General features: G+C 51.9%; 1 protein-coding gene across 1 annotated transcript; it reads right to left on the bottom strand.

Annotated features, from left to right (window-relative positions):
- Positions 1–2,326: 2,326 nt before the first annotated feature.
- ldlra (low density lipoprotein receptor a) lies at positions 2,327–13,446 on the bottom strand. The gene is given in 20 exon segments (XM_067231160.1): positions 2,327–2,425; positions 2,706–2,869; positions 3,023–3,103; positions 3,718–3,954; positions 4,038–4,181; positions 4,378–4,519; positions 4,961–5,100; positions 5,185–5,303; positions 9,485–9,712; positions 9,949–10,120; positions 10,521–10,646; positions 11,063–11,182; positions 11,585–11,707; positions 11,871–11,993; positions 12,281–12,352; positions 12,355–12,540; positions 12,543–12,656; positions 12,752–12,874; positions 13,225–13,350; positions 13,440–13,446. Coding segments are annotated over 20 exon segments (2,601 nt in total). The 3' UTR covers positions 2,327–2,371.
- Positions 13,447–13,737: the final 291 nt, after the last annotated feature.

Here is a 13,737-nt window from a genome sequence, read left to right on the forward strand (position 1 = left end):
AACATTAATTTGTTCTATTTATGTTATATCAACATGGTTTGGCTCTATTCATATGATATAGACCTGAGTTCTATGTATGTTCTAAGAAGGTAAGGCATGTTGTGCTGTGTGCTGTGTGTTGTGTGCTGTGTGCTGTGTGTTGTGTGCTGTGTGCTGTGTGCTGTGTGGTGTGTGGTGTGGGCTGTGTGCTGGGCTGTGTGCTGTGGGCTGTGTGCTGTGTGTTGTGTGCTGTGTGCTGGGCTGTGTGTGGTGTGTGGTGTGTGCTGTGTGCTGGGCTGTGTGCTGTGTGCTGTGTGTTGTGTGCTGTGTGCTGTGTGCTGTGTGTTGTGTGCTGGGCTGTGTGCTGTGTGCTGTGTGCTGTGTGCTGGGCTGTGTGCTGTGGGCTGTGTGCTGTGTGCTGTGGGCTGTGGGCTGTGGGCTGTGTGCTGTGTGCTGTGTGCTGTGTGCTGTGTGCTGTGTGCTGGGCTGTGTGCTGTGTGCTGTGTGCTGTGTGCTGTGGGCTGTGTGCTGGGCTGTGTGCTGTGTGCTGTGTGCTGTGGGCTGTGTGCTGTGTGCTGTGGGCTGTGGGCTGTGGGCTGTGTGCTGTGTGCTGTGGGCTGTGTGCTGTGTGCTGTGTGCTGTGGGCTGTGGGCTGTGGGCTGTGGGCTGTGTGCTGTGGGCTGTGTGCTGTGTGCTGTGTGCTGTGGGCTGTGTGCTGTGTGCTGTGTGCTGGGCTGTGTGCTGTGTGCTGTGGGCTGTGTGCTGTGTGCTGTGTGCTGTGTGCTGGGCTGTGTGCTGTGTGCTGTGTGCTGTGTGCTGTGTGCTGGGTGCTGTGTGTGTGCTGTGTGAGAGGCAGGAGCCACATGTCACACAACGCCCAAAAGGACAAAGGATTCTGCTGCTGTTAACGTCTGTTTAATCTGTCTGATGATAAAACTGCAGTATGAAGTCAGGGAGGGCTGATTTCACACACAAAGCACTAAAGCTGATTTCAGCACTGCAGGCAGTTCAGACAGATGGCACATACCAAGCACTAAACTAAATGTAATGATTCTAAAATAAATAGAAGCATTTATTTATTTACAGAAAATGTTTCAAAGAGTACAAAGTTGGTAGGATAACGTTATGTCCAAAGAAACAAAACAAAATCAAATATGACCTGTACATTTATGAACACCAATATTTACATTATCATAATCTGCATTGTTTATTACCTATCATCTCTGTATGTGTCTCACACAACCCTACACAACCTCACACAACCCTACACAACCTCACAAGCTGGGGTGAGAGAAGTGAGGCTGGGGGTTACCTGAGTGTGTGTGATGCCTGTGTGTGTGTTACCTGAGTGTGTATTGCCTGTGTGTATGTGTGTGTGTTGTGTGAGTGTGTGGAAGTCGATTGGGGGGGGTGGGGCAGGATACCATGGAATGTCAAGTGGTCCTTGTTGATGCAGATGAGGTCACAGATCTCCACCCAACCTGCAGCTGTAAGCTTCCTGTCAGCGATTTTAGCTTCCTGTCAGCGATGTTAGCTTCCTGTCAGCGATGTGAGCTTCCTGTCAGCGATGTGAGCTTCCTGTCAGCGATGTGAGTTTCCTGTCAGCGATGTGAGCTTCCTGTCAGCGATGTGAGCTTCCTGTCAGCGATGTTAGCTTCCTGTCAGCGATGTGAGTTTCCTGTCAGCGATGTGAGCTTCCTGTCAGCGATGTTAGCTTCCTGTCAGCGATGTTAGCTTCCTGTCAGCGATGTGAGTTTCCTGTCAGCGATGTTAGCTTCCTGTCAGCGATGTTAGCTTTCTGTCAGCGATGTTATCTTTCTGTCAGCGATTTGAGCTTCCTATCAGCGATGCTAGTCGTCCTCCTCACCTCCACGTTTATCGATTTAAAACACGGACAAAACACGGCTGTGAAATCATTTTAAAATAGCGCACAAGACAGTTTGTCCGAGGCCCTGATGCAGGTCAGTACCAAAATTTCATAAGTCACACAATAGTAAACTACAAAAAACGCACAACAGAACATTCTTCATGAAGAAAAAAAAGTTTTGTGTTGGACTTCAGAAGAGCTCTCCGCTGAACCGAAGCCGGGAGGACCAAAACCATTCAGAACCAGTCAGAACCAGAAGGATCTGGAAGCTTCCAGAAGGACGGTGGTGGGCTGGATGACGACGACGATAACAGAGATTTTGGACGGAGGGATAAAAGAAGCCTGTCCTCCCTTGTTCAGCTGCTCTTCCCTCCCTCCCTCCCTCCCTCCCTCCCTCCCTCCCTCTCCACCCCGGCAGCGTCTCAGGGTGTTGTGGTTTGGTCTTGAAGTGCGCCTCTGGTATGTGTCTCTGAGGTAAAATCCCGTCCATGTAGCTTCTAAAGCCAGCTCCTGCTCCTCTCCTCTCTAGGAGTTGAAGGCAGGGTTATCAGCCTCCTCATCCAGACTCACTACCTGTCTCTGTGAGGACAGAAACAGAGAGCTCAGTGACACAGTGTCCATCTTGAGCTACGTAGCTCACCCCATGCTAAGGTATGCTATGGTCTAAGCTACCTAGCCACATGCTAAGCTACATTACCCCTGCTAGCTGCTACATGTGTATGCTAGTTATGCTAACAGAGCATACTAAGCTACATTGCTAAGATAGTCATGTTATGTGGGAATTCTAAGCTACAGTGCTAAGCCAGTCATGCTACTGGGCATGCTAAGCTACGTGGCTAAGCCTGTGGTGCTAACTGACCGCAGGGTAGGAGTAACCGTCAGGGCTGTGGCTCCTGCAGATGTGCACCTGGTCCTCCGTGGTCTTTTGGTAGACTGGGTTGTCAAAGTGGATTGTGTTGCTGGTCTTCAGACGGTAGTTTCTCCACAACACCATGGCAACGAACGCCACCAGAACCACCACGACTGAAGAAGAGAGAGAGGGGAGGAGGAAGGGGGGAGGAGGAAGAAAAGTTAACCAACTCTGTCTGACTAACCAGGTGTGTATGTAGTACCTATTGGAATATGTGTGTGCGTGTGTGAGGAACCCATAGGAATGTGTGTGTGTGTGTGAGGTACCTATGGGAACAGAGATGTACAGGGCGGTCTGGGTGGGGGGGGCAGTCCTGGGTATGGAGGCTAGCTCTGGTCTCCCTGACTCTACACAGGAGGAGTCAGGTTTCACACATCAACAACACACACATCAATGATGATAAAAATGTGTTCCTTTAGCAGACACTTGTTATCCAAATCAATGTATTGTATTGGGGCGAACCTTTGATTTGCAGTCAACTGCTGTACACCCATCCCCATGTTGTACCACTGAGCTATACCCATCCCCATGCTCTACCACTGAGATATACCCATCCCCATGTTCTACCACTGAGCTATACCCATCCCCATGCTCTACCACTGAGATATACCCAGCCCCATGTTCTACCACTGAGCTATACCCATCCCCATGCTCTACCACTGAGCTACACCCATCCCCATGCTCTACCACTAAGCTACACCCATCCCCATGCTCTACCACTGAGCTATACCCATCCCCATGCTCTACCACTGAGCTATACCCAGCCCCATGCTCTACCACTGAGCTATACCCATCCCCATGCTCTACCACTGAGCTATACCCATCCCCATGCTCTACCACTGAGCTACACCCATCCCCATGCTCTACCACTGAGCTATACCCATCCCCATGTTCTACCACTGAGCTATACCCATCCCCAGCTATACAGCTACATGTTGACATTACGCCCAGACGTACTGACCTTGGGGGGGGGCAGCAGGCTGGCTGGGGGGCTGGGCTGTGGGGATCCTGGGCTCCGGTCTTGGGGCCAGAGGAGTTGGCCAGGTGGTGGAGGGGGCGAGAGTCCTGGGGATGGTTGGAGCGGGGGTCTTGCGGGGGGTCGGAGGGGGGGTCCTGGGGACAGTTGGAGCGGGGGTCTTGCGGGGGGTCGGAGGGGGGGTCCTGGGAGTGGGGGGAGCATCAGGAACTGCAGGAGCAGCTGAAACACACAAGTCTGGTCAGAGAGATGAAGGGATAGAGCAACAAGATGGATGGAGAGAGAGAGGGTTAGGTTTAGGGTACCTGGGACACAGCCCCTCAGGTCCTTGGCCAACTGCATGTTGTCAGGGCAGGCACAGGTGTACTTGGGGGCGTGGCTCCCCACCTGGGGTGCTGCCAGACACAGGAACTCACAGCCTCCATTGGCTATCTTGCACCAATCACGACCTGGGGGTGGGGGGAGGAGGGGTGAGGGAGACTTCTACACGGTACTGACTCGACCCGTTGTTTTGGTTTTTCATCGAAAGTATAACATGTGTTCTTCTATTGCAGATTTGAAGAGCAGCAAAGAGAAGTTCTTGTGATGTTCCAGGGTTCTAATGATGTTCTAGTGATGCTCTAGGGATGTTGTAGGGTTCCGTACCGGCGGGCTGCTTGAGGTTGTGGAACAGGACGATGTCTTCCGGGGACGCCAGGTGCTCCGCCAGTGTCTGGATGTTTCCACCCGTCAGACGGCTAGCACTCTGGATCACGTTCCTGCTCACATCTGTCCAAAACACTTTCTCCTGCACACACACACACACACACACACACACACACACACACACACACACACACACACACACATACACACGGACACACACACACAGATAGGCACAGTTAAAGACTGTACTGTATTTCAGTGTGTGTGTATGTGAGTGTGTAGGGGTGTGTGTGTATGTGTGTAGGGGTGTGTGTATAGGGATGTGTGTGTGTATGTGGGTGTGTGTAGGGGTGTGTAGGGATGTGTGTGTATGTGAATGTGTCGAGGAGTGTGTGTAGGCGTGTGTGTGTAGGGATGTGTGTGTATGCGAGTGTGTAGACGAGTGTGTGTAGGGGTGTGTGTGTAGGGATGTGTGTGTATGTGAACGTGTACAGTAGTGTGTGTAGGGGTGTGTGTGTAGGGGTGTGTGTATGCGAGTGTGTAGACGAGTGTGTGTAGGGGTGTGTGTGATGTTTGAGCTGACTTCGAACACAGCGATGCCCAGGGGGTGAGCCAGCCTGCTCTGGTCCATGATGAGGGTACGCCTGCCCCCGCCCTGCACACTGATGCTGGAGAGAGTGTGGAGCTTAGAGTCCACCCAGTACAGGCGCTGGTTCAGCAGATCTGGGTGGGCGGTAAGACCACAGTGACCATGACGGCACACATAGACAGGAACAAAAATAGAGGGACACACACACAGACACTCACCCAGGGTGATGCCGTTGGGCCAGACAATGTTGTCTGAGACCAGAGTGTTGCGGTTTCCTCCATTCAGACCCCCCTTCTCTATCTTCGCTGTTGTTCCCCAGTCCGACCAGTATAGGAAGCTGCCATGGCAACACAACACAGTCAGACCAACTGCCATGGCAATGATGTGGGGTAGTTAGTATAGACCTACTTGCTGTAGGGGTAGTTAGTGTAGACCTACTTGCTGTGGGGGTAGTTAGTGTAGACCTACTTGCTGTAGGGTAGTTAGTATAGACCTACTTGCTGTAGGGTAGTTAGTATAGACCTACTTGCTGTGGGGTAGTTAGTATAGACCTACTTGCTGTGGGGTAGTTAGTATAGACCTACTTGCTGTGGGGGTAGTTAGTATAGACCTACTTGCTGTGGGGTAGTTAGTGTAGACCTACTTGCTGTGGGGGTAGTTAGTGTAGACCTACTTGTTGTGGGGTAGTTAGTATAGACCTACTTGCTGTAGGGTAGTTAGTGTAGACCTACTTGCTGTGGGGTAGTTAGTATAGACCTACTTGCTGTGGGGGTAGTTAGTATAGACCTACTTGCTGTGGGGTAGTTAGTGTAGACCTACTTGCTGTAGGGTAGTTAGTATAGACCTACTTGCTGTAGGGTAGTTAGTGTAGACCTACTTGCTGTGGGGGTAGTTAGTGTAGACCTACTTGCTGTGGGGTAGTTAGTATAGACCTACTTGCTGTAGGGTAGTTAGTATAGACCTACTTGCTGTGGGGGTAGTTAGTATAGACCTACTTGCTGTGGGGTAGTTAGTATAGACCTACTTGCTGTAGGGTAGTTAGTATAGACCTACTTGCTGTGGGGTAGTTAGTATAGACCTACTTGCTGTGGGGGTAGTTAGTATAGACCTACTTGCTGTGGGGTAGTTAGTGTAGACCTACTTGCTGTAGGGTAGTTAGTATAGACCTACTTGCTGTAGGGTAGTTAGTGTAGACCTACTTGCTGTGGGGTAGTTAGTATAGACCTACTTGCTGTGGGGTAGTTAGTATAGACCTACTTGCTGTGGGGGTAGTTAGTGTAGACCTACTTGCTGTGGGGTAGTTAGTATAGACCTACTTGCTGTGGGGGTAGTTAGTATAGACCTACTTGCTGTAGGGTAGTTAGTGTAGACCTACTTGCTGTGGGGTAGTTAGTGTAGACCTACTTGCTGTAGGGTAGTTAGTATAGACCTACTTGCTGTGGGGGTAGTTAGTGTAGACCTACTTGCTGTGGGGTAGTTAGTATAGACCTACTTGCTGTAGGGTAGTTAGTATAGACCTACTTGCTGTAGGGTAGTTAGTGTAGACCTACTTGCTGTGGGGTAGTTAGTATAGACCTACTTGCTGTAGGGTAGTTAGTGTAGACCTACTTGCTGTGGGGGTAGTTAGTATAGACCTACTTGCTGTAGGGTAGTTAGTGTAGACCTACTTGCTGTGGGGTAGTTAGTGTAGACCTACTTGCTGTAGGGTAGTTAGTATAGACCTACTTGCTGTGGGGTAGTTAGTGTAGACCTACTTGCTGTAGGGTAGTTAGTGTAGACCTACTTGCTGTAGGGTAGTTAGTATAGACCTACTTGCTGTGGGGGTAGTTAGTGTAGACCTACTTGCTGTAGGGTAGTTAGTGTAGACCTACTTGCTGTGGGGGTAGTTAGTGTAGACCTACTTGCTGTGGGGGTAGTTAGTATAGACCTACTTGCTGTAGGGTAGTTAGTGTAGACCTACTTGCTGTGGGGTAGTTAGTGTAGACCTACTTGCTGTGGGGGTAGTTAGTATAGACCTACTTGCTGTAGGGTAGTTAGTGTAGACCTACTTGCTGTGGGGTAGTTAGTGTAGACCTACTTGCTGTAGGGTAGTTAGTGTAGACCTACTTGCTGTGGGGGTAGTTAGTGTAGACCTACTTGCTGTAGGGTAGTTAGTGTAGACCTACTTGCTGTGGGGGTAGTTAGTGTAGACCTACTTGCTGTGGGGGTAGTTAGTGTAGACCTACTTGCTGTGGGGTAGTTAGTGTAGACCTACTTGCTGTGGGGGTAGTTAGTGTAGACCTACTTGCTGTGGGGTAGTTAGTGTAGACCTACTTGCTGTGGGGGTAGTTAGTGTAGACCTACTTGCTGTGGGGTAGTTAGTGTAGACCTACTTGCTGTGGGGGTAGTTAGTGTAGACCTACTTGCTGTGGGGTAGTTAGTGTAGACCTACTTGCTGTGGGGTAGTTAGTGTAGACCTACTTGCTGTGGGGATAGTTAGTGTAGACCTACTTGCTGTGGGGGTAGTTAGTGTAGACCTACTTGCTGTGGGGTAGTTAGTATAGACCTACTTGCTGTAGGGTAGTTAGTGTAGACCTACTTGCTGTGGGGGTAGTTAGTGTAGACCTACTTGCTGTGGGGTAGTTAGTGTAGACCTACTTGCTGTGGGGTAGTTAGTGTAGACCTACTTGCTGTGGGGTAGTTAGTGTAGACCTACTTGCTGTGGGGTAGTTAGTGTAGACCTACTTGCTGTGGGGGTAGTTAGTGTAGACCTACTTGCTGTGGGGGTAGTTAGTGTAGACTTACTTGCTGTGGGGTAGTTAGTGTAGACCTACTTGCTGTGGGGTAGTTAGTGTAGACCTACTTGCTGTAGGGTAGTTAGTATAGACCTACTTGCTGTGGGGGTAGTTAGTGTAGACCTACTTGCTGTAGGGTAGTTAGTGTAGACCTACTTGCTGTGGGGGTAGTTAGTGTAGACCTACTTGCTGTAGGGTAGTTAGTATAGACCTACTTGCTGTAGGGTAGTTAGTGTAGACCTACTTGCTGTGGGGTAGTTAGTGTAGACCTACTTGCTGTGGGGGTAGTTAGTATAGACCTACTTGCTGTAGGGTAGTTAGTGTAGACCTACTTGCTGTGGGGTAGTTAGTGTAGACCTACTTGCTGTAGGGTAGTTAGTGTAGACCTACTTGCTGTGGGGGTAGTTAGTGTAGACCTACTTGCTGTGGGGGTAGTTAGTGTAGACCTACTTGCTGTAGGGTAGTTAGTGTAGACCTACTTGCTGTGGGGGTAGTTAGTGTAGACCTACTTGCTGTGGGGTAGTTAGTGTAGACCTACTTGCTGTGGGGGTAGTTAGTGTAGACCTACTTGCTGTGGGGTAGTTAGTGTAGACCTACTTGCTGTGGGGGTAGTTAGTGTAGACCTACTTGCTGTGGGGGTAGTTAGTGTAGACCTACTTGCTGTGGGGTAGTTAGTGTAGACCTACTTGCTGTGGGGGTAGTTAGTGTAGACCTACTTGCTGTGGGGTAGTTAGTATAGACCTACTTGCTGTAGGGTAGTTAGTGTAGACCTACTTGCTGTGGGGGTAGTTAGTGTAGACCTACTTGCTGGGGGGTAGTTAGTATAGACCTACTTGCTGTGGGGGTAGTTAGTGTAGACCTACTTGCTGTGGGGTAGTTAGTGTAGACCTACTTGCTGTGGGGGTAGTTAGTGTAGACCTACTTGCTGTGGGGTAGTTAGTGTAGACCTACTTGCTGTGGGGGTAATTAGTGTAGACCTACTTGCTGTGGGGTAGTTAGTGTAGACCTACTTGCTGTGGGGGTAGTTAGTGTAGACCTACTTGCTGTGGGGGTAGTTAGTGTAGACCTACTTGCTGTGGGGGTAGTTAGTGTAGACCTACTTGCTGTGGGGTAGTTAGTATAGACCTACTTGCTGTAGGGTAGTTAGTGTAGACCTACTTGCTGTGGGGGTAGTTAGTGTAGACCTACTTGCTGTGGGGTAGTTAGTATAGACCTACTTGCTGTAGGGTAGTTAGTGTAGACCTACTTGCTGTGGGGTAGTTAGTGTAGACCTACTTGCTGTGGGGTAGTTAGTGTAGACCTACTTGCTGTGGGGGTAGTTAGTGTAGACCTACTTGCTGTGGGGTAGTTAGTGTAGACCTACTTGCTGTGGGGGTAGTTAGTGTAGACCTACTTGCTGTAGGGTAGTTAGTGTAGACCTACTTGCTGTGGGGGTAGTTAGTGTAGACCTACTTGCTGTGGGTTAGTTAGTGTAGACCTACTTGCTGTGGGGGTAGTTAGTATAGACCTACTTGCTGTGGGGTAGTTAGTGTAGACCTACTTGCTGTAGGGTAGTTAGTGTAGACCTACTTGCTGTAGGGTAGTTAGTGTAGACCTACTTGCTGTGGGGTAGTTAGTGTAGACCTACTTGCTGTGGGGTAGTTAGTGTAGACCTACTTGCTGTGGGGGTAGTTAGTATAGACCTACTTGCTGTGGGGTAGTTAGTGTAGACCTACTTGCTGTGGGGTAGTTAGTGTAGACCTACTTGCTGTGGGGGTCCACCACGATGGCGCGGGGCTTCGCCAGATCTTTCTGGAATAAAGTCTTTCTCCGGCTTCCGTCTGCCGTTGCCACGGAGATAGTGCTGCGGATGCTGTCAGTCCAGTAAATGTTGCCGTGGATCCAGTCAACTGCCAGGCCCTCGGGAGCCGACACGTCGCTGTCAATCACCACTCTGGGGGGGGCGGGGCCTTCTGCCGTGGCCATGGACGCACTGGAGACAGAGATGGAGAGATGAGAAGGAGACATTGAGAGGTAGGAAGATTGAGAGATGGAGAGATTGAGGGGTGGGAAGATTGAGAGATGGAGAGATTGAGAGGTGGGAAGATTGAGAGATGGAGAGATTAGGATTTGAAAAAGACAGACAGAATGACAGACAACACATGATACAGAGACAGAGTGAGAGACAGAGTGAGAGAGAGAGAGAGAGAGAGAGAGAGAGGTGCAGACCTGTAGATCTTCTTCTGGGACAAGTCTGACCAGTAGATGATGTTAGCGGCCATGTTGATGTCGAGGGCCACGGCGTTCTTGAGGCGTGGGATGACGCAGGTGTACTCGCTCTTGTCCAGGGTCATCTTCCTTACCTCGTGGCGGTTGGTGAAGAACAGGTAGGCCACCGTGCCTGCCACACAGGAAGCGGTTGGTGAAGAACAGGTAGGCCACCGTGCCTGCCACCCTGGAGGGCCTCCAGAGCAGCCAGAACAACACGGCTTTGGTCTTGGTAATGGAAGTCTTGGTAATGGAAGTCTTGATAATGGAAGTCTTGGTAATGGAAGTCTTGGTAATGGTGGCCAAGGTGATAATGGTCATGGTGATATTGATGGTATTTAGGTGGTGGCAGTTATGGCGATGGTAGTCGTGGTAATGGTAGTCATGGTAATGGTAGTTGTGGTGATGGTAACTATGGTGATTGTAATTGTGGTGATGGTAGGGATGGTGTTGGCGATAGTAGAAATGGGGATGGTAGTCATGGTTTTGGTAGGGATGGTGACGGTAGTCACAGTAACAGAAGGCAGGCTCACCGATGGCCTTGCAGGCGGAGCTGCTGGGGTCCACCTGGTAGCCATCCTCACACTCACACTTGTAGCTTCCCACCTGGTTCACACAGATCTGACTACATGTGTCCGGACTCAGACACTCATCTATATCTGGAGGCAGAGGTCAGGGGTCAGCAGAGAGACATGAACAGAGAGGCTGAACACTGTAGATAGAATCAGTTAAGTTGTCAGAATGTTTGCTTGGTGTATGGGAGGGCTGTCTGATCAAGCACTGTGGAGTGTGCTGCCTGGACCCTGACCCGTCCTGGCTAAACTGGATGTTGACCACTCAGAGCATGCCCCGCCCCCTCACCCCACAGTCAGCCGCTGGTCATGCCACATGGAGCCTGACCAAAACAAACACACCCCTGGACACGGGGGGGGTGGACCTACGAGGGGGGGGGCAGTGGGGAGGTTGGTTCATGTCATATGTATGACGACAGGGTGGTCAGATAGAGACACAGGTGTAGCAGAGGTGGTTGGAGGACAGGGAGGTGTAGCAGAGGTGGTTGGAGGACAGGGTGTACCTTCACAGCGCTTGGTGTCGACCAGCTGGAAGCCAGAGGGACAGAGACACTGGAAGCCGATCTTCAGGTCCTGGCAAACGTGGGAGCAGCCACCATTGTTGGACAGACACTCATTAGAGTCTGGGGAGGGAGGGGGAGGAGGGGAGAGAGGGGGGGAGGAGGGGAGGGAGGGGGAGGAGGGGAGAGAGGGGGGGGGGAGGAGGGGAGAGAGAGAAAGAGAGAGAAAGAGAGAGAGAGGGGGGGAACGAGATGGACAGGAAGAGGGAGGGGGGAGGAGGGTAGAGAAGGAGGGGGAGAGAGGGAGAAGGAGGGATAGAGATTTCACCACAACCGTCTCCTGTGTTCTTCCTCCATAACCAACATTCCACAGCTCCAACCCGCAGAGAAGGAAACCATGATAACCCCGGTCATAGAGCGACCGTTGACACCATGATAACCCCGGTCATAGAGCGACCGTTGACACCATGATAACCCCGGTCATAGAGCAACCGTTGGCACAACAACATGACCAAGCGTACTCACCACATTCCCTCAGAGGCTCGTCCGACCAATCACGGCAGTCCCTCTGCCTGTCACACACCTTCGCCATGGTGATGCACTCTCCACTCCGACACCGGAACATGGCTGGAGCCTCACACCTGCTGACTGGAGGGGGGGGATTGGGCACAGTGTGAACATGGTTGAAGGGTGAAGTTCTCTCTAAAGGGGGGAGCGGGGGGTGAAGTGACAGAGGAAGGGAGAAGAGAGAGGGGAGATAGGGATGAAGAGATGAAAGGGAGGAAGAGATGGAGGGGAGAGCCTGGCGTACCGTTGACACAGCCCATCTCGTCACTAAGGTCTCGACAGTCATACTGGCGGTCACACTGACGGCTGCCACGGATACAGGAACCATCGCCACACTCAAACTCATCAGGACGACATGTGGTCCGGGCTGGGGGAGGGAGAGGGGAGGGTGGGGCAGGGAGGGAGGGAGGGGGAGGATGGGGCAGGGAGGGGAGGGAAGGGGGAGGGTGGGGCAGGGAGGGAGGGAGGGGGGAGGGAGAGGGGAGGGTGGGGCAGGGAGGGAGGGAGGGAGGGAGGGTGGAAGGAGAGGGGAGGATGGGGCAGGGAGGGAGGGAGGGGGGAGGCAGAGGGGAGATGTGAGATTCTTGCTCTACTGAGGCCAGAAGGTCAACAGGTCAGCCAATAGCACGACGAGTCTCCTATCAGGACACTCACAGCATCCGTCCTCGTCAGAGCGGTCCAGGCAGTCTGCCCCCCCGTCACACCTCCAGCTGCCGTGGATACACTCCCGTTCCCGCAAGGAAACTCAAGCGGCGAACAGGCGGGCGTGGCCTGCGCGGCCAAAGGGGCGTGGTCACATCCCACCTCATCAGAGCCATCGGTGCAGTCCGTGTCGCCGTCGCATGCCCACAGCAGAGGCACGCAGGCCGAGTTGCTGTGGCAACGGAAGGAGGAGGAGGAGCAGCTGGCGGGCGACAGGAAGCCTCGTCGGAGCCGTCGTCGCAGTCCGGCTCCTCGTCACACCGGAAGGAAGAGGAGACACACTGACCGCTGGAGCAGCGGAACTCACTGGAGGAGCACTGCTTAGGAGCTGGGGGGAGGAGGGAGGGAGGAGGGGAGGAGGGGAAGATTAGAGAAGGATAGAGAACAATAGGAGGAGAGAAAACAGGAAGTGTGTTTCCTCACCACAGCTCCCCTCATCAGCTCCATTCTCACAGTCCAACATGCCGTCGCAGTGCCAGGAAGAAGGAACACACTGGTTCAGACGGCCGCCACAGCTGATCTCTGTAGACCTGCAGGTCCTCACCACTGCACACAGACACACACGCACGCACACACACACAGGCAAGATGAGCCTTATGGGAGATGAGGTGCATTGTAGGAGGTGAGGTGCATTGTGGGAGGGGAGGTAGATTGTGGGGTGAGGTGCATTATGGGAGATGAGGTAGATTGTGGGAGGTGAGATGCATTGTGGGAGGTGAGGTGCATTGTGGGAGGTGAGGTGCATTGTGGGAGGTGAGGTGCATTGTGGGGAGGTGAGATGCATTGTGGGAGGTGAGGTGCATTGTGGGAGGTGAGGTGCATTGTGGGAGGTGAGGTGCATTGTGGGAGGTGCGATGCATTGTGGGAGGTGAGGTGCATTGTGGGAGGTGGCTCACTGCAGGTTCCAGGAAGCTCGTCAGTTCCGTCTCCACAGTCATCCGTTCCGTCACACACCCAACGTATCGTGATGCACTTCCCATCTCCACACTGGAACTGGCTGCTGCCACAGGTGGTCAGAGCACCTGGAACACACCACAGCTAGGGGTCTAGTTCATCTGTCCTTATTTAACTAGTCTACAGCTGCCTGTGTGTTTGATCAGTAATGACAGACTGGACATGACAAGTTGTAAAATGGAGGAGGAGAGGAGAAGAGAAAAGAAGAGAGGAGAAGAGGGTAGAGGAGAAGAGAATAGAGGAGAGGAAAGGAGGGGAGAAGAGAGGAGAGGAAAGGAGAGGAAGAGAGGAGAGGAAAGGAGAGAAGAGAGGAAAAAGGTGGACCTTCGTAAAGGTACACACCTCCACACATCCACAAACATTCCTGCTTCAGCAAACCAGAGGTGTGTTACCAGACACACCTCATAACCCCCCCCTCACCAGAGGTGTGTCCGCATTCCTTCAGGAGGGGTGAG

Source organism: Osmerus mordax, chromosome 3 (genome assembly GCF_038355195.1).
Source record: "Osmerus mordax isolate fOsmMor3 chromosome 3, fOsmMor3.pri, whole genome shotgun sequence".
Lineage (NCBI taxonomy): Eukaryota > Metazoa > Chordata > Actinopteri > Osmeriformes > Osmeridae > Osmerus > Osmerus mordax.